The sequence below is a fragment of the Molothrus aeneus genome, chromosome 3, assembly GCF_037042795.1.
Source record: "Molothrus aeneus isolate 106 chromosome 3, BPBGC_Maene_1.0, whole genome shotgun sequence".
In the NCBI taxonomy this organism is placed as follows: Eukaryota; Metazoa; Chordata; class Aves; order Passeriformes; family Icteridae; genus Molothrus; species Molothrus aeneus.
In genome coordinates this window covers 111,204,946-111,224,762 of record NC_089648.1, presented here as the reverse complement: position 1 = coordinate 111,224,762, position 19,817 = coordinate 111,204,946, and the positions used below count along the sequence as shown (strand labels likewise).

The 19,817-nt window shown below is 43.7% G+C and overlaps 1 protein-coding gene across 1 annotated transcript in view; it reads right to left on the bottom strand.

Moving 5' to 3' along the window:
• INTS9 (integrator complex subunit 9) overlaps positions 1–19,817 on the bottom strand; it is a 61,260-nt gene that overhangs the window by 16,301 nt on the left and 25,142 nt on the right. The window contains exons 9-12 of the mRNA XM_066545965.1: positions 19,698–19,809; positions 13,474–13,654; positions 11,203–11,263; positions 4,259–4,430 (exon numbers count right to left, since the gene is read on the bottom strand). Coding sequence (XP_066402062.1) covers positions 4,259–4,430; positions 11,203–11,263; positions 13,474–13,654; positions 19,698–19,809 — 526 coding nt within the window. The remainder of the gene's footprint in view (positions 1–4,258; positions 4,431–11,202; positions 11,264–13,473; positions 13,655–19,697; positions 19,810–19,817) is intronic.

Genomic DNA, 19,817 nt, shown 5'->3' with positions numbered 1-19,817 from the left:
TGGGCTTTTACTCCCACAGAGAGTAATAAAACATTGAGAATACTACAGAAAAAAAATTTTTTTTGGTGAATGACAAATGTAGATCTCAGGTGACACAGTACAGGTAACCTCTTGATTCTGAGGGCCACCAACTAATGGTGGAAAAGATTATGCCATCCCTATCTCTCTGATAATTGTGGGATAGATGGGACAAAGGGAATGCTGGAAAAAAAAAAGGAACTGGTATGAGTTTGATAAGTAGAGAATGGGAAAAGAGAAGGGGATGCATAAAAGTCTCATCTGCTGGATTATCCTGAACCACAGGGCCCCAAAGGACACCAGGCAGAGCAAAGTGCAGTTCAAGCCTGGCTGGAACACAGCAGGAGGAATTCTCTGGGACCTGCTTTACTTGAAAGGATGAAATTAAAGGAAACTGAAATTCAAAGCCCCCATACAGGGGGGGGGCTTTGATTCTAGATCTTTGAATCTAAATGCCTCAGATTTAAAGAGGCATCTAAGATGTTCTGACATGGCAGCAGAGCAGAACACTGGCTGGATTTCTCATGCAGACAGCAAGAAAAAATCTCCTTCAAACCTTACCAGGGGAAGTTCAGCACCAGTGTGACATCCAACAAAAAGACAGGTTAATTGCTCACCTAAAAATCTAAAAATCTCCAAATCTGCTGCTGGCTAAGCAGCACTGAGCACCAGGTGGGGATATTTACCCTGAGAGAGCAGAACATAGCACCAGGAAACGATACAAATGTTTGGAACTGTCAAAGGGATAATTTCCCCAAGTTTAAAGCAATTGTCAGAGGAGCTGCCTGGGAACATTAAAGTGAGAAATATTAACAAAAAATGAATGTTGTACAAGGACGTGTACATGAAGCCATGAATCCACAAACATGAAGTAAAATTACACTGGGCAAAAAGCCATGGTATTAAAAGCAGATGTGGTGGTGGCAATAAAACAAAGCCTAAAAATATCGATGTAAAAATGGCATTTTATGTCAGTTAATAGCCATGAATAGAAATGTAAAAATAGGAGTACTGAGAAAGTTGCTGGTTGAAGAATGATCAGTTAGGGTTAAATGACAAGGCATTAAAAAAGTAGTAAGGGGAAAACAGAAAGTTTAAGTCAGGCAGAGGTTCTCTACTATAAAGATGTGCCATGAAATTGTAAAAATTGAGTTAAAAAAGTTACCAGAAGGGAGGTTTTCCATCCCATCTAGCATTGTGGAGGACACAGAGATTTGAGGCAGCACCTGTTCAGCATTTCTCAATCAGCAGGTACAGGGAATGGTACAGACATGGAGTTCTGGTCTAGGAATCCCATATAAAATCCAATCCAAAGCCTCTCTGAACTCCTAATAAGGACAGGAGAGCCTTGGAAAAGGGAGAAATTCTAGGGAAGGAATCCTAACACAGGACTGGGGAGATTTAGAATGTTAAAAACACAACTTGAGCTGGGCTCACGGGGAACTCATGTGACACACAGGAGCTGCTGTTTTGAAACCACCCAAAATCCCAAAGTCACCTGTCTGGAGGCAGCAAGTGCTTGTCAAGGACACATATTGACTTTTCCTGACAGAATTACAGGTCTTTAGCTTCTCCCCCAAGACTCCTGATTTACTGCTGCATGACACTGAGTTATAAAACCTTCCACTGTACAGCACTGACGTGCATGGGCTGGTTTTAACATCTCCCAGGGAGTTGGTTTTTAAAGGAGACTTCTTTATACCGTGTCTTCTCCTAGAATTTCTTTGTGGTTCAGAGGTATTCGATATTTTGAATCAATAATCTCCTCAATACTGCTCCAGCAGTGATGGCTGCAGGTGACACCAGCCAGCAGAGTAGCACCACAGTTCCCTCACAGCCAGGTCCTGCCTGCTGGCAGCTTTAATTTATATTCTTGTCATTGGTTTTTTTACATTACAGATTGGAAAGGTGGAGATTGACTGGTTCCTGTGGCCTGAACAAGCAGTGCTCATTAACAATGCAGGATGGTCTGGAGTTTAAAGGTTCTAATTACCAGAAACCAAGAGTTTTTCACAGGAAAATCTACAACATCATCTGCTCTCACACACTGCTCCAATGGACTGAGGTTCTTTCAGATCCACAGGAGATTTCATCTTAAAACAGAAAAGTAATTAAATAATGGAAATCAGTGGCATCAGTGGAGGTGCTTCAGATTTTCACTGGTACTAAGAACAGGAGAATTTAATCTGCTAAGAATTTCTACAGACATAGAATCATTTAGGCTGGGAAAAAAACCTCTAAGGTCATCAAGTCCAACTGCCAAACCCAACACTAAATTCTGTGTTTTGTTCCAGCTGAGACAACCATAAGGAAATAGGTCTAGGACTAGACAGTCATAAGGCACTGGACTTATGGATAGTCCATAAAAGCCATGGATAAAAAGAATTTAGGGAAAAAAAACCCCACAAGCATCTGGAATCACTGTGCATTCCAAGGTCACCCAAGTAAAGCAGCTCTCAACTGGAGTTTCACTAAGTACCAAGTGGGAATGAATCTCCAAGCCCATGACCTGCTGCACCCCCAGGTTGTCAGGAGTGACATTTCCATGCCTTGACAAGCTGCCAGGGCCAGGCTCTGACAGAAGTGCTCGATTGCCTCGGCTCACTGAAGGATTGGGATCTCACACAGAAAGGTCAAGTGCCTCTCCTTGCAGGAGACACAGAGGAAGAGTTCCTGCCATTAAAGGCCAGTTCCTGACACCCTGGGCAGCACATTCACAACGTGATTAATGCCACTGCTTCCCCTGGGATTCATGGAACACACACCCCAGCAAAGCTCTGCAAACTCTGGCTTCATTGAAGTCCTGACTGGAGTAAAATTCACTATTTTCAGACAATGCATATCCACATTGTAATTTAACCCAATTACTGTAATTAGGGCATGTCTCCAGAACTGCCTCAAAGGTCAGGAGGGGTGGGCCCTGCAGCAGCTGTACCTTTAGTGCTGTGGTACCTTGCACCATTTCCCAGCACAGAAACAGTCTGGATTCAAGTTCCCTGCAGGAACTCCCTTGTATCTCCCCTCCCATTGAATAAGGTTAATTATACACTAAAAATATCCCCAAATTGGCTTAACAGTATCATGCTACTCTCACACTTTTTGGTGGCAATATTGTGAAAAGGACTTGCTTGTCACTAGCCTCAAGTCTACAGTTAAAAAAAGAAAGAAGAAGGAAATAACCCTTTCCCAACCCTCTTTTCTTCAGGTTTTGTGCTTCCCAGCAGCTTTCCTATTCACTAAAAACTGGAGGAAAATAAACTTAACAGTGGGACTCCACTGCACCCTTGCTGTGGGAGTAGCTTTGATTTGTTCCTCAGGGCTCTCCTCCCCAGTTCTAATTACTTTGTCCAAAAATCCACACATTTTTTACCTGGCTAAGTCATATAGAGCACACCTCCCATTATCTCAGAGCTCCTTAGACACAAAATCAGGAGTAAGGACCTGAAGGATTATTGTTTGCCTTCTCAGATCAGGACAATGTCCACTGCAGGGCTCTGTCAGGGTGACACATCAGGTACAAATACACCTGCACAGAACCTCAGCTCCAGGGAAAGCCTTGAAGGATTTTTAATCAGGGTCAGCACTAGAAGCAGATGGAGAGAAATGGAAGAACTTAAAAGACCTGTTGAGCACTGAGAAAGGAAACAGCTCCCCTGGGGAATGAGCCAGAGCTGTACCTTCAGCTACAAATGTGTCTGCCAGGCAAAAACCATCTGAACAAAGCTCAGCCCAAAGGCAGGAAGAGCTCAGATCCCTGTGCCAGGTCTGTGTGGGGTGCACACTTCTGGGACAGCAGAGAGGACAGAAGCCTCTTCAGAAACCCTGAAAGATGAAAAGGCAGGAGAAGGGATGAGGGGAAGTTTCTTCCTGGAACAGTTTCTTCCTTTCTGACCAGCATCCATTAGGTCTTGCCTGGGTTTAACTTGCAGCCAGCTGCTTTTAATTCAAAAATTAATTTCCTGTAGGCATTTTACTGCTGTGCATAACGAAGACTTTGCTCAGACGTGGCAGGAATAGACTCTGCATGGCAAAGGTTGACTCTGCAGGGCTACACTGAATTAAATGGCACAATAATTACATTTGTGCCTGCAGTCAGTCCTGGGGCCTTAATTTAGATAAGCTCCTACTGAAGTGAAAAACTTCTGTCCCAGAACAAATGAGTAAAGCCCCAAGGATGTGGCCACACTTAACCAGAGTGCATGAACTGTTAATCTGATAATGATATCAGCATTTCACTTACCTGTGAATATAACAGTGTTCAAGCTGGATTTTCCCCACAGCTCCATGAAATGCACCACATCCCCAAATCTGAGAGAGGGATGTCCAGTGAACACAACACAGGGCTGCTTGAAGTCATTGCTGAAGTCTCCATGGATGCTGGGGTAATGTTTCAATTTGTTTGTCTGAATGAGCTGAAAGAAAAACAAAAAAATCCAGACAGTGCAACTTTTCATGCCTCTGTGCTTGAGTGTGTTTATTTACATGAGATTATAAATGTTCTACAATTTATTCCTAACTCATCAGAGAGTCCCTTAGATTTTCCCAACAAATTTACTCATGACTGTCATAAATGTTATGAAAGGGAAATCAGAACATGGGGCCTCCAAGTCCCTGCTCTCACTTCTTTGGTACCAGCAGGGTGGTGACTGGGAGGAAATTCTCCAAACACTCCCTGCTTCGACTTCCCTGTTGTGAGCAGAGTGCTCAGCTGCCAAATTCACAATAAGCTCCTTTTTTCCTATTTGCCATGTCTGCAAAGAGCTCTGGGCTCATGTTTAACCTGCTTTTCTTGCATCACAGCAGTACCAGGCACTTTTGCCTTCAGCAGAATGTTGTTGAGCTTCCCTGGTCTAAAGGGTTCACACAAAGTCAAAGCAGCTGAAAAAGAACAGACTGACTTTCCCTTCCTTAACTGTCTCTGAAACCAGCAATAAACATGAACTAAGAGCAATAAGATGTTTTGCAGACACAGTGCAATCAGCTCTGCAGGTGGAACAGATTTCTTTACTGAGATGGAGAAGTTTATTTATCAAGGCACTATTCAAAGAGTTTTGCTTTATTTCTCCTGCCACTGTTTTCTAATCTGCAAAACAAGGTGCAACTTAAAAAGCAATTTAACAACCAGGCTGTGAAGCACTTTCATGCAATATTTTGCAAGTTTTTCCTTGGCAGGTATATGCTTCCATCTCCAGCATGAAAATAACTGTAAATACAGTTTAAAAAGCAAGGAATTTAACACATGAAATCACAGACTGAATAGATGAGAGAAAGATCATGGAGATAAAGAGTGTGAGGGAGGGAGGGAGGGAAGGGGGCTTCCTTTGTCAGCCAATTTCCAAAGGAGGTTGGGCTGTTCAACAAATCATAGAATCCTGGAATGGTTTGGGTTGGAAAGGAACCTTAAAGCTCATCCTGTTCCACCCCCTGCCATGGGCAGGGTCACCTCCCACTGCCCCAGGAGCTCCAAGCCCCCTCCAGTCTGGCCTTGGACACTTCCAGGGATGGAGCAGCCACAGCTTCTCTGGGCAACCTGTGCCAGGGCCTCCCCACCCTCACAGGGAAGATTTTCTCCCTAATATCTCATCTAAACCTTCCTCACTTCAGTTTAAAGCCATTTCCCCATGTCCTGTGTTACTTTTTACCATGGCTGATCAAAGGTGCCTGCATGGAAATGAAGAGAAACTGAGAATTCTCAGCAACTTGTGCACCACAAAGCAGAATTCAAGGTTATTACACAATTCTGTAGATGCACATGGATCATTTCCACGTGGATCCTTGAATCATGGAGGAAGTAGAAACTGGACTACATTTTCTGCAGTTTACAAGGAATAGCTAATTCCCATTTAATCTTCAAGAGGGAAATTGGAAAAAAACACCCAATAACTGCTCTGGCAGTTGATAGGCACCGAATCTCAAAAACATTCCTGCAATTATACTGGTAAAGATTTCTGATTAACACATCTGGAGTGCAGGGTTTAGAATCTAAACTTAGCTTCAGTAATAAAAGCTGCAGTTTAGCAGACAATGGGTAAAACAAATTTGAACCCATAAAATACAGACATTTAAATGAACTTGTAGGAAATGACCTCAAAAAGCTTTTTTCTGTTTGGTTTTTTTTTTTGAGGGAAGTCAAGTGTCTCAAAACTGAAATTGCAGAAGCAGTTCCAACTGGGCAAACTGGAAGAGGAGGATGATTTCTATTTCAAGCATTAAATGGGATATGTGACATTCCAGGGGAAAACTTTTCCAGAGACAGGCAGATTGGTCAGGGAAAGACATTTCTACAGCCAGCATTGACCTAAGACACTCCTGAAAATCACAGACTGTTGTTCCAGCATCTTCTTTCACAGGTTGCTTCAAATGATATTTATTTGCATGCAGCATTCGGATTTTTGGGAAGATGTGAGGGTAGCACTGGATGTGGAAAGCAGTGAACAGCTCATTTCCCTGCCATCCCTCCACAAACATTCACTGCGCAGCAACATAAAAGCTGTATTTTCTTCAAAGCCTTATGGAAGCTTCAAATCCCCTCCTATTGCTTTGTAAAGAGACACAGGAGCTCTAATCCAGTTTTCAGGAGCTCGTTGGTGACGATTCTTTTTTCATCTTTTCTTTTTATCTTGCCAGATCTTTTCTGCTAAGTCTGGTGAGGCTTCAGAGCTCAGCTCACAATCCCTGACTCCCACAGGTGGACAGAGCAGGGGTGAAAGGCTACAAAAACAAGTTTAGAGACATTCTGCTCACTCCAGGGAGAAAGCAGCTGCTGGATTTTAGTGTCTACAGTAAAGTCTCTTCTAATCACCCCATCAAAAATATACGGAGCTGAACTTGCACAACAGGTCCAACAAAATTTCCCAGGTCATTAAGGGGACTGAGTTTGTAATGATTTGTGCAGGTTTTTTGTATCTTCAGATGAGATGGGCTGTGTAAACTTTGCTGTGCCACGGTCAGACCTCCAGCTGGGCCAAACCCAATGCCTGGCACTAAGCCAGTCAGTATTTCCACAGTGGGCTTGGTTTCTGGAAAGCACAAGCAACATTCAGAACATCTTTTTACAGAAAGAATCACTATTGACTGAAAGCTTAAGAGATAGGGGCTGGTAAAGTACTGAATCAGGAGTGAGAGCTGCGTTTTTCTGAAATCCCAAATGGTTCTGTGCTTCCCTTTAAAGCTGTACACTTGATTTACAGGGTCAGCAACTGCTGCTATAAACAGGATCCATCTCCAGAGCCTTTGTGTACCCTTTGTTGAAGTGAGCCAAAATACACTGATATTTTACTGTGTGTGTGTGTGTGTGTGTGTGTGTGTGCTCTGTATCCAGAATTTGGAACAGATGTGGCTCCTATCAGGGAATGAGAGATGCATTTATTACTTCACCTCCCTCACTCCATCAGATCAACACTAACAAAGACCTAATTTTATCACAGAATATCCAGAGCTGGAAGGGATCCTCATGGATCATTGAGCCCAACTCCTATATGATAGTATTTATTATAAAACAAACCATAATACTCCAAATCACCTGGTTCCAGGTATTTATTGAAATGTGTTATGCAAGAACTGGTAAATGGAGGAGAGAATCAAAGATGAAGAAGACACATGGTGGTTTTTAAGATCACAAAATCAATATTACTCCCACCCTGCCTCTTTTTTGAGTCAGAAAAAAGGGGCTTTGCAGCCATTTCTCTTAGATCTAGCTAACAGAATCCTTAATAAGAGCACGGTAAATCCAAATCCTCCCTCCACTGGCAAATACTGATCAATACAAATTACCTCTCAAATTTTATTGTTGCAGACATTTAGAGGAGTCTGGATTCACTTATCTTAGAGCCTGAAATTGTCCATGTAAAGATCGAAGGGAGAGGAACAATTCAGCTACAACAATTGAGCCATTCCTTTATAAACACAAAGCCTCCACCTCCACAAAAGGGATGGGGCAGAGTGCACAGTCCATGGATCCTGTTAAAATGATCAAGGAGACCCCTAATTGCTCATCTGGGGCTGTGCTGGGATGGGATATTGCCATATGGAATTTGGTAAAACACCACACATTAGTTCTGGGATACCAGAATAACAAATTTAAGGTAAACAAATTACTGGTTTGTGCTCCACAGTATTTAGCAAGGCACTGAGGAGCTTCAATTTGAGCCTATTTGGACAGTTGATCCTTGGATATAATGGATACAGGGGCTTGGAAGTGAAAGCCACCCCCTGCCTTGCCAGCTGTGTTGACAAATATTTGGGATCTCCAGTTTTTGACTTTGCAGTCAGAGCAGCTCTTCTCTTAGAAACACCTTTAAAAAGAAGCTCTTTTAGTTAGTGCACCACTAAAAGGCTGCAGGAGAGACTTCAACAAGAACCTGGACACTCCATTTTTACTAATTTTAGTATGAACTGATGTTCAAATCCATCCCTATAATCCTGAAGCACTTCAGCCCACATTCCTTGCTCCTAAGAGAGGGAGAGTATTCCCTATTCACTCAGACTGGATGTTAGGAAGCAAACTGCCACCACAAAAACTGCACCAGGACTGTGTAGGAGGAGGTAAGATGAACATCTACTGCTCCATTAAAGTGGGATTAAACAAGGAGGGAGAAATGTTTTAGGTTCTCTGCAGAGCTGAACATGTGTCTGGCTTTATTCAGCAGAGCAGAACAAGGAATGAGTTCAAAACACGCAACATAAATCATAAAATGAAAATTTCCATGCGGAGAGAATGCAAAAGCTTCAAACAACTGAGTGTAGAGAGTGAGGAGAAATAAAAATAGTAATTGTAGAGACAATGAAGATGCTTTTATTTACCCTCTTGTGACAATAATAAAGGCATAGTTAAGTGAAATGCCAAATACAATCACAGCTGATTAAAGGAAGGAATTATTCTGTTCTATCACACATCAGCCACTGCTGGAACTCATTGCTGCAAGGGACAACATCGAGGATTTGGGGGATTTTTTGCCTTCTTTGTTTTTAAATCTTGCTGTTTATACAACTAACAGGAACATCAAATTTCAGGACCAGCAGCATGCTGGGCTGGGCTTGTTCTGTGGATAATTAGAAGCTTATTTTCTGGCCTGTCCCTCTCTGATGTATCATGCCAGGCATGTTATTAATGCTTCCTAAGAAGTAAGAGGCATGTCTGAGTAATTCCCTATTTTTCTCCAACAACTGAGCAGTTAAGCACATCTTTTCATGATGGGCAATTTCAGCACAGGTTACATTGCACAAGCCTAGCATTACTTTGAAAAAAGGCAAGCAATTCTCCACTAACAACCTCTCTGATAGAAACCATCATTCACTGTCTGCTTCTGATACTCATTAAAAATCCCCTGAAGTGCCAGTAAGCAAAGCTCCTGCCTGGGGAGGGGGGGGTTGTGGAGGCCCAGGATTATGCTGGAAAGAGATTTTCTGGATGTGTCACACTGTGTGAATGAAATACAGTGTCAGGTGTGAGATTTTGGAGATTTAACAAGGGACACAAGGCAGGTGCTGAGCACTGGGGCCTGGCATGGACATCCTGTGGGATGTTCCATGCTGCACCTGGAACAAACACATTCCTCCCTCTGTGCAGGGAAGCTGAGCTGGGATCCACTGCTGGGAGGCCTTTCCTACATAATTACCCTGATCTATACATGAAGCATAGAGTAGTTCTTGCAAAGATGTTCCAATAATTTAGCAAAATCTCATAATCAACAGGCCCCAGGAGAATATAAAATGTCCCAGGAATTAGAGGACAGAGTTATCACTTTATAAACACAAAGACCCATTGTATAAGATGGGTTAATTAATCCAGTCTTTGACAGCTGCATGTTTGGCTTCTCAGTTTTGGATGGGTTTTCACTTAAATCTGCCAGTTCCAGTGAATATTGTAAATCAGAATATGGGCTGTCAGTGAATCCAATGACACTGTGGATCAACAAGGACATCCCAGAAAGCAGGGATGGAGGGCAAGACAGAAAGCACAGCCACAGCAAGGCTGCAGAGCCTCCTACTCAGAGAATCTGGAATTGATTTATCAGTAGGAATGAATTTTTTGGTTATAAAATAAGTGGTGAACAGGTGCTTGCCCTGCAGTCCACATTATTCTTGGTAACAGATTATACATAATTCACTGCACATCCTGCTTGCAACACATTCAAGCATCTGGAAAGAGTGAGGGCTCCTGGTCAGATCCTACTTCCAACAATGCCTTTGAAGCACCTACAGATGATAGATATGACGGGTTATGGCAATTTCCAGAACAAGTCCCTGGATGAGATATCTCAGAGGAAAAAAAACCACCCAGTGTCTGTAAAAGCATCGAATTTCTGGGCTCTTAAACCTGCCATGGCCCCTCTGCACATCTCATCAAACAGTCTGGACCACAGCAACTGAAAGGGCCAAGTTTCTGCACGTCCCAAGTGGTTCAGTGGCTCACAGGAGTGGGATTTAGGTAAAATTTTCAGTCCTGTTTCTTCCTTTCCCAGCCTGCCTGTTGTTTACTTCAGTGGGAAAGCTACCTGTTCCCAGAGGAAAATTTCCTGTCCTGCTGTGTGAGGTAACTCTGAAGGCATCAGTTATATTTAATATCTGCTTGGCTAAAGCTTCCCCTAAAATTATGGAATTATTTCATTGCAGGAAAATCCTCCAAATTTAGGAGCCTCGTTCCTCTTCGCTTCATTACAACGCTCAAGTAATTTCATTTAAAATTGCCACAGACGGCACTCAGTGCTGCAAACTTTAAATTTTGATATAAAAATCTCTCTCTCAAGATATCATTCCTCCTGCAGCAGACATGATGCCTGCTTCAGTGAGGGAGGAAGGAGCTGGCATGACTAAGCTGTCTCTGATAACAAGCTCTTAGTTTCACAGACTTGGAAATAAACTGCTTGGACAAAGGGAATGCTCGTGGTTGCAGCTGATAAGAGCAAACATCCCACACCAGATCTCCTTCTGTGGGGGAAGGAGAGAACCAGGCCAGCCTGTGCAAGTGATAGGCTGGAATAAACAGGGTAATTTTGGAGTTTAGGGAACACCATCACTCATTCCTCCCCCATGCTCCCAAATTCATCACAGAAATCAAAGGAAAAAAACACTTTTATGAAAAATCAAACCAAACTTAAATAGCTGTAGAAGGGTTCATGAGAAAAATGACAGCTACACTGGGGGATTGTGATCCAGAAAATGAACAAGACCATGGTAACTCACCTCAGCATGGGGAAAAGGAGGTTCTGGAAGATACACCTTTGTTTGTTTGTTATGACACAACCTTTAAAAGAAAAGGAAAGCAGCCAGAGTTAGAGGTGCAGCACATCCTGCAGCATCTGCTGCCATCTACTGTTACACTCTTGGAGCAAACTGGTTTGGATCTGAGGCACCAGGTGCAAAATCCCCAATTTGTCCTGTTGCTGCCAGAGCTTGTGCTTGGAGGCCCCACACCTACAGGACACAGCACATCAGTCACAGCAGGATCACACAGAGATGGTGCAAGGCAGCTGAAGGTAATTCTGCACACACTGGAACACAGCTCCTCTGCTGCTCAAGACAGATCTGTAACCCAGCATCCACAATGGATCCAGATCTCAGCAGCTTTTGCAAAGCCAAATCATCTGTCAACAGAAAAATCCCACTTGCCTCATCCCACTTCTCAGCAGTGACTTGGTCTTTTTGGTCATTCTAATCCAATTTTCCTGTGCATTTTATTATTGGTAAATTGCCTCTCCCCATGGCTCAAGGCTCACAGTGACCTGGCATTTTCCATCAATCACTTATCTTTAAAACAGATATTGAGAGCTGTTGATGAGCTCTACCCAGACTCCTGATTCATCCTATTACAGCAGCTAAAAAAAGCTGCTTGTCAGAGGTCTGGGTGATGTGACAATGATCTGCAGTGACACTGTCCTGGTGGCTTTTCTGGGAAACACTGCCTGGCTCATGCTTGCACTTTATTAAAAAGAAATGAGCCTGGGTCAAACTAATTTTGATAAAGTCTAAGGGATACTTGATAAAGTCTAAGGGATACTAAGAGCAAGGCACTTCCTTTAGCTAAGTAAGGGGTAGAATTAAAGGCTGGAATCCCTGAGTATCAACCACAGCTCTGACCCCAAAGTTCTATTTTACAGATGTTCAACCTTTGCCTGCATTTCCATGTAAATCCACCAGATTTCAACCATCTTTACAATCCTCCTGAGGGATCAAATCCCACAAGATTTCCAGGATCTGTCATTTCTTTCCTGAACTCCAGAATCTGGAGAGGAAGAAGAGAAGAGCTACCTTATTGTATTTAATACTCTAGAGCATGTCTCCATTGGTAAGAATTTAGAAAGAGTTCCAAGGGGTTGGGTTCTGCTTTCCAGGGCTCAGAATCACAGAATGGTTGAGGTTGGGAGGGACCTCCTGAGATCACCAAGTCCAAGCTCTGTTCAAGCACTCTCAGCAGAGCAGATCATCCAGGACTGTGTCCAGCTGGATTTTGATGTCTCCACAGCGAAGTCTGCATGACCTCTGCACAGAGGCTGCAGTGTTTCACAGAATCATGGAAAGGTCTGGGCTGGAAGGGATCTGATCATCAAGTTGCAACCCCTGCCATGGACTGGGACACCTTCCACCACCCCAGGCTGCTCAAAACCCCATCCAACCTGGCCTTGGACACTTCCAGGGGAGGAGCAGTCACAGCTTCTCTGGGCAACTTGTGCCAGGGCTCACCATCCTCACAGGGAACAATTTCTTCCCAATATCCCATCTAACCCTGTCCTCTGGCAGTTTGAATCCCCTACCCTGATGGAACTTCACGTGTTTTGATTTGTTCTTCCAGTGGGCCCTGCTGAAGAGACTGAGCCCTGACCCTCATTACATCCTAGCAGGTATTTCTACACAATGATCAGATCCCCCTGAGCCTTCTGCTCTCCAGGCTGGAGAGTCCCAGCTGCCACAGCCTCCTCTCATCTCCTTGGCCCTGTGCTGGCCTCATTCCAGAAATCCCACATCCTTCTGGTACTGGGGAGACCAGAACCACATAGAACACTGTCCCCGTGCCCTCAGCAGTGCTGAGCAGAGCAGGATCTCCTCTCCTGACCTACTGGCTCTGCTCTGCCTCATGCAGCCCAGGACACTCTTGGCCTTTTCTTGCCATGGCTCAGCAAAATTAAGCCTGAAGACTCTATTTTGCTTAGCCAGGAACATCATGGTAGACTCTGGGGGGCTAAGACTTGCAAACTTGCACAGCTAAAACTTACTCAAGTCAGGAACATAATTTCCTCATATGGGTAAGCACCAAAAAGCAGAGATTGAGTTTGCACATTCTGTAGGAAATGATCCTTCCCTAATTATAGAATATATTCTTACACACACACACACACACCCTGGTGACTCCAGGAACATGTTACCAATCCTAACCAGGTGTATTTTAGAATCTGTCAGGTAGAGATAACCTGCACCTGCCTCTTCCCACAGCTGAGGGTGCTGCCCTGGCACACTTACCACTCAGCAAAAATCTGGGAGAACTCCAGGGAGCTGTTGGCAACAGGTGAGATGAAATAAAAGGGGACACTGGAGAGTCCTGCAGAGTCAATGTACTGATAGAGGCACTCCAGCAGGTCGTAGATCACTCCAGAGGGGTAACAGGGAACCAGGACATTGCCTCCATTCCGGACAGTCATCGCTAGGGGAGAGACAACGAGAGAAATCAATTCACTGCTTGTGAATTTAAACTTTTAATAAATTCCTTTCACCCAAGTTTATATAAAAAACAGCTTTTGCATGAATTATGCACATGAGTTGGGAAGAAGTTTGGAAGTAAAAGGGAACCAGGACATTGCCTCCATTCCAGGCAGTCATCGCTAGGGGAGAGACAATTAGAGAAATCAATTCACTGCCTTTGAATTTAAACTTTTAATAAATTCCTTTCACCCAAATTTATAGAAAAATCAGCTTTTGCATGAATTAGCACAACACATTATGCACGTGAGTTGGGAAGAAGTTTAGAAGTAACAGGGAACCAGGACATTGCCTCCATTCTGGACAGTCATCGCTAGGGGAGAGACAACGAGAGAAATCAATTCACTGCTTGTGAATTTAAACTTTTAATAAATTCCTTTCACCCAAGTTTATATAAAAAACAGCTTTTGCATGAATTATGCACATGAGTTGGGAAGAAGTTTGGAAGTAACAGGGAACCAGGACATTGCCTCCATTCCAGGCAGTCATCACTAGGGGAGAAACAACAAGAGAAATCAATTCACTGCCTTTGAATTTAAACTTTTAATAAATTCCTCTCACCCAAATTTATATAAAAAGCAGCTTTTGCATGAATTAGCACAACACATTATGCACATGAGTTGGGAAGAAGTTTGGAAGTAACAGGGAACCAGGACATTGCCTCCATTCCAGGCAGTCATCGCTAGGGGAGAGACAACGAGAGAAATCAATTCACTGCTTGTGAATTTAAACTTTAAATAAATTCCTTTCACCCAAATTTATATAAAAAGCAGCTTTTGCATGAATTACCACAACACATTATGCACCTGAGTTGGGAAGAAAATACATTTATTACCTGCCATCTCCAGGCTAAGTGGAGTGATTCTACTCCTTTAGCTGGAGGCACATGGAAAACTCCTGACAGGAGAGGGCAGCCGTGCACTGGCACAGGAGGATAAAGGAGTGACACAAACCACCTCACCATCGAAATAAACTCTGCTCCACCTCTTAGCTGCGTCCAGAGGGGAAGGACAACAACTCCCAGGTCTCAGCCAAAAGCACTGCACATGGTGAGCTGTTCAGTGCTTGGATTTCAGATGAAAAGCTGAAGGTTTGGTTATTTCAAACAGCACTCAGAGCCAGAAATGGGTGATCTCAGAGCCAGAAATGGGTGATGGAATGTTTGGCCTTTTTAAAAACTCTAAATATTTCTGTCCTTTCTGTATAACAAGAACAATTTAAAACTTGTAGACAGCGTCAGACTAGATAAAAATGAGGAGAAGAAAAAGGAAATATAGGTTTACTCTGTAATTGAGACAGATCTGAGCACAACAGCAAAAGCAAGCAGAGCAAACATTGTGTTCTTTTGGCAGAATGAATTACAAAAATACTGCACCTTCTGGGAAAGCAGAAATACTTTGTTCAGCTCAGTGAACAATTTCACCTGTGGGGTAAAACCACCCACTGCTGTTAAATGCAGTGCAGCAGCAATAACAGAATGCACCAAGCATTCCACAGAAGGCTGTGGAAGAGTCTGAAAATACAAATATTGCATCCCCCCCAAATCCCCTCCTTGACTTCAATTTCTTGCTGAGCTTTGCTGGGGTATGGATTTAACACTTTAAGGGTCTTTTTGCCCCTGATGGGGGCAGAATCTTCCTCAAGGAAGACTTTTCTGGCTGAATGTTTAAGTTTTATGGAGTTCAGGGAGATGCACAGCCTAGCAGGATTTTCCACATGCATTTGGGGTTGTTTTACTCCTTGTAGCAGTCAGTGCCTCTGACACTGCTATCAACAACTGCTGATCAAAGGCCCCTTGTTTATCACTTCTAATACAACTGCAGGGTAGTGGATTTATTTCTCCAGGCCATATGCAAACTATACCACCCAAATATTTGTGGAAATGAACAGCAATAGCTCACATTTGTCCAGAACTCGAGATGTTCCCAAACATCCCAGCAATGTGTGACATTATCCCCCTCACCTGGGCAAATCTAAACTATCCCAGCTGTAAACAGGATGTGAAGAGAGCAATGAGGAGGTTAAGAACAACATTTTCAAAGCCATCTGGAGGTGGAAGTTGAGGCTGTGGCTCCAAGACCTGAATTTACACACAGACATCACACACCCAAAAATTCTGCAGAGGGAAGTACCTACACCCACTGCAGCAGGAATGGTGCACAGGCCAGGGATGGGAGGCAGAACAGAGGTTAAAGAATGTGTCAGGCCACAAAAAAAAGTGAGTTCCATTCCTTTGTGGTGCTTTGACCCTGGCTGGAGGCTGGGTGCCCACCAAAGCTGCTCTATCACCCAGCTGGGCAGGGGAGAAAATGGAAAAAAAAGCTTGTGGGGAGAGTTAAAACCAGGGAGAGATCAATGACTAATTACCATCATGGACAAAATGGACTTGACTTGAGGAAATTAGCTCAATTTATTTCACCTCTCTCCACAGGGCACAGCCTGGCCAGGACCCTGCTCCAGTGTGGGGTCACAGCTCCTTCAGGCATCCCCTGCTCCAGTGTGGGGTCACAGCTCCTTCAGGCATCCCCTGCTCCAGTGTGGGGTCACAGCTCCTGCAGGCATCCCCTGCTCCAGTGTGGGGTCACAGCTCCTGCAGGCATCCCCTGCTCCAGTGTGGGGTCTCCAGGTGGATTTCTGCACCCCCCTGGGCCCCCACGGGCTGCAGGGGCACAGCTGCCCCTCCCTGGGCTGGGAATCTCAGCTTTGGTGCCTGGAGCAGTCCTGCCTCTTCTTCCTCACTGCCCTGGGGGTCTGCAGGGCTGTTCCTCACTAATCCTCACTCTCCTCTCCCCTGGCTGCAACTGCTCCTGCACAGTAACTTCCTTCTCCCCTTCACTCTGATATCTCACAAGTGCTGCCACCCCTGATGGGCTTGGCCTTGGCCAGCAGTGTGTCCATCCTGGAGCCAGCTGGGATGGGGGAAACTTCTGGAAACCCCTCACAGAAAGCAGCCCTGTAGCCCCACACTATCAAAACCTGGCCATGCCAAAGCCAATACAGCCTGAATTCCCAGCTCTCCCTTCCCCACAGCCACTGGTTCCCTGGAAACCTCAACATTTTCTGCTGGAAACAAGCAGAAGTTCAAGATTCCTGAGGCCACAGAAGAAATAACAGAGGGTAAAGTCTTGGAGGAGATGTCAGCTTGAGTTTCTGTCCCCAGCAAAACTGCAGAGCTATTTTGAGCAATAATGGATATAAAATCACAATCCTGGCAGTGGAAAATGTTCCAGCCAGGTGCCCACCAAGCCAGGGATCCACAAAGGGATAAGAATCACCTCCCAGCTTCTGCAAAACAGGGGTGAAAACCTTTCCAAGAATATTGCTTTCCACACAAGCAGCAGGTCCAGTCTGGCTCTCTGCAGCACTAAAACAACTTTTCAGAGTTGTCAGTAAGAGGACACATCTATCTGAAAGTTGTTTAAAGCCCAATTTATCTTGGTGACTGATGGATGCTCTCTCCTGATAAAAGTTGTATAATAATCTTGGCATTTCAAATATAGTCTCCTTCAGCAGCTCCATAACAAGTTGTTCAATTTACAACTCACAAAGAGATCCTTGCTTTCCCAACAGCTGCTGCCACAAGGTCGAGTTGGCACCTAAAAAGCAAACTGTGCTCTTTTCTGCTCTCTATAAACACACACAGCCTCACACTCACACAAAATATCACCAACTGTCCCCACAGACAGACTGGCAGCTTTGCTGCTGCTGCCCAAGGCAATGTGGAAATAAAACTGCTCTCCTTAATAAAGCTGCAGAGTGCTGGTGCTGCAGAGCTGAGCAGGGAAAAAAGGGGCTTGGGGTAAACTGGATGAAAACAGAGACTGAGGTGGAATTTTCTGGGATGAAAACAGAGACTGAGGTGGAATTTTCATACTTCCATTTCTGTGCCTCACACCTCTCCTTCACAAGCCTGCTGGTACCCCCTCATACACACTTTTGGTGAATTTTGGTCTGCTTTAGAGTTTTTACCTTGAGTATTCTGAGCTGCTTGTGCACTCCCTTGAATATTTTGGAAGTGAGAAAACACAGTAGTAAAAACTACTGTGCTCAGCCTGGCTACTCAATTGCTTTGCCCAGTCCATTGCTTCTGGACTTTTTTACATATTTGAAAGAAAACTGATTTTCTCTTTTCCTGATATTGGGTAGATAAATATAGCTGGTGTCATGTAAAAGACAGCCCTAAACTGCATTAATATAGAATTATTTAATTTCTTCAGATTGCTGGGTTTTGGCAAGAATCACTCAAATTCCAGGTTCTTACAATGGCATTATTTTAATGATGTATCTCCCTTTGGTCTTTAATGCTTTTCTCATTTCTCCGAGTTTGTCTCATTCAAGACAGAAACTGGCTTGAGGACCTGCAAACCCCTGAAAATAGTTCAGAATGTTTCTGTAAACCAGAACAAGTTGTGCAGACAAAAAGCCACCATGCACTGACACATGTAACATGTTTATTTATACACAGTCAACTCCTGGATTCTGCTTTGGCTCAACTACAGCTCTAAGACTTTAATTTGTAAATGCATTTTAATTAACAGTCTCACTCTTGTTTACTCAGTGTTATAGGAGGGGATTGTGCCACTGTTTGTCAGAGGGACAGTGACCCCCATGAAGGTCCAGAGAAGGGCAGCACATCTGGATTTACCAAAACAAGGTCACCAGAGCTGATCTGTGGCAGCTCACAGGATAATAAAATTGACAGTATTTAAAAACAATGAAAAGGCAGGTGAGATATACACACACACATGTAAAAAACCACACATTTAGGAAAGGAAGTCACAGGTGTTAACACAGCTTCAAGGGGAGGTTGAACAAAACCACTGGGCATCATTAACTACACAAACACATCTAATTCAGGAAATTCCTGAAATAAAAATACTTAAAGATCATGAGAGCAAAGTATCCCAGAATCCCACCCTGCTCTCCTGCTCTTCTTCAGGCATATGCACACAGTTCCTGTTGGAGCCAGGATGCTGGCAGAGAGGATCTTTAATAAGACCCATAATTATCATTCTTATAAAATGCCAAAATGTGCTCTATTAACAGATAGTTAGGATCATTGAGTGGGTTGGGTTGGAAGGGACCTTAGGGATCACTCAGTTCCAACCCCCCCTGCCATGGGCAGGGTCCCATTCCATCAGACCAGGAATTTAGTCTGATTTAATTTTCTCATGTCTTTTGGTAACCTTTGTCAGGATCTTCCTATCACAAGCTTTTTAGTTTTATTTGTAAAAAGTAGTGAATTTAAAATAAAGGGAAGATTTCTGATAAAAGAACAGGGAACGCAGGGCAGGACAGCCATGGAAAAGTGGTTTGGTGAAAGAAGGATGAGAGCACAGACAAACTGAGCAGGGGGAAGGGGAGAAAAGGAGAGAACAGCACTGGATGTGACATTCCAAACAGGCTGGAAAATGCTGCCATTCACACTGATATCACAGCTTTGCAATTATCAGCTTTTCCAGCTGTGAAAGCGTCTGATTAGGTTTTATATATCTGGGGGTCTATAAATATATCTTGACTTTTTTTTTTTTAAACAGAGATTGTGCTGTTTGCTTTTGATATATTTAAAAGTCAGGTGTAAGAAGGGAAGCAGATGTGCTTGTTTTCAAAACTGAAAGTCATAAAAAAGCATAAGAAGATTTTACTCTGGCTGATACACAGGAAGGAAATAGTAATATTTCAGCTGGGAACAATATCCACATAGCCTGTTGGTAGCCAAGTGACATACTTAGCAAACCAGGAGCAGCAAGTGATTAAATCTCATTATACCTGTTCCATTCCAAAACATTTTAGGTACAACTTGTGTCTCTCCAAGCACTTACTGTATTAATGACATCAAGAGCACATCGTAAAATCTAAACAGGTAGTTTTATGCCAGGAGCTATAGCTGGACAACTTATTCAATTCCAGGAATCTCAGAATTATTTCCCACCCAAAGCCATGAATAAGATGATAAAACAGGCAGGAGATTTCTCTCAGTGACCTACCCAGGTTGCTGCAGAATTCTCCCACCATTCCATCGGGGTTGGCAGTGGGGATCTGGGTCAGCCCTGTCAGGATGAGAACGTCGCTGTTTTTCAGAGAAGCCTGGTCCATGGGCTGGAACA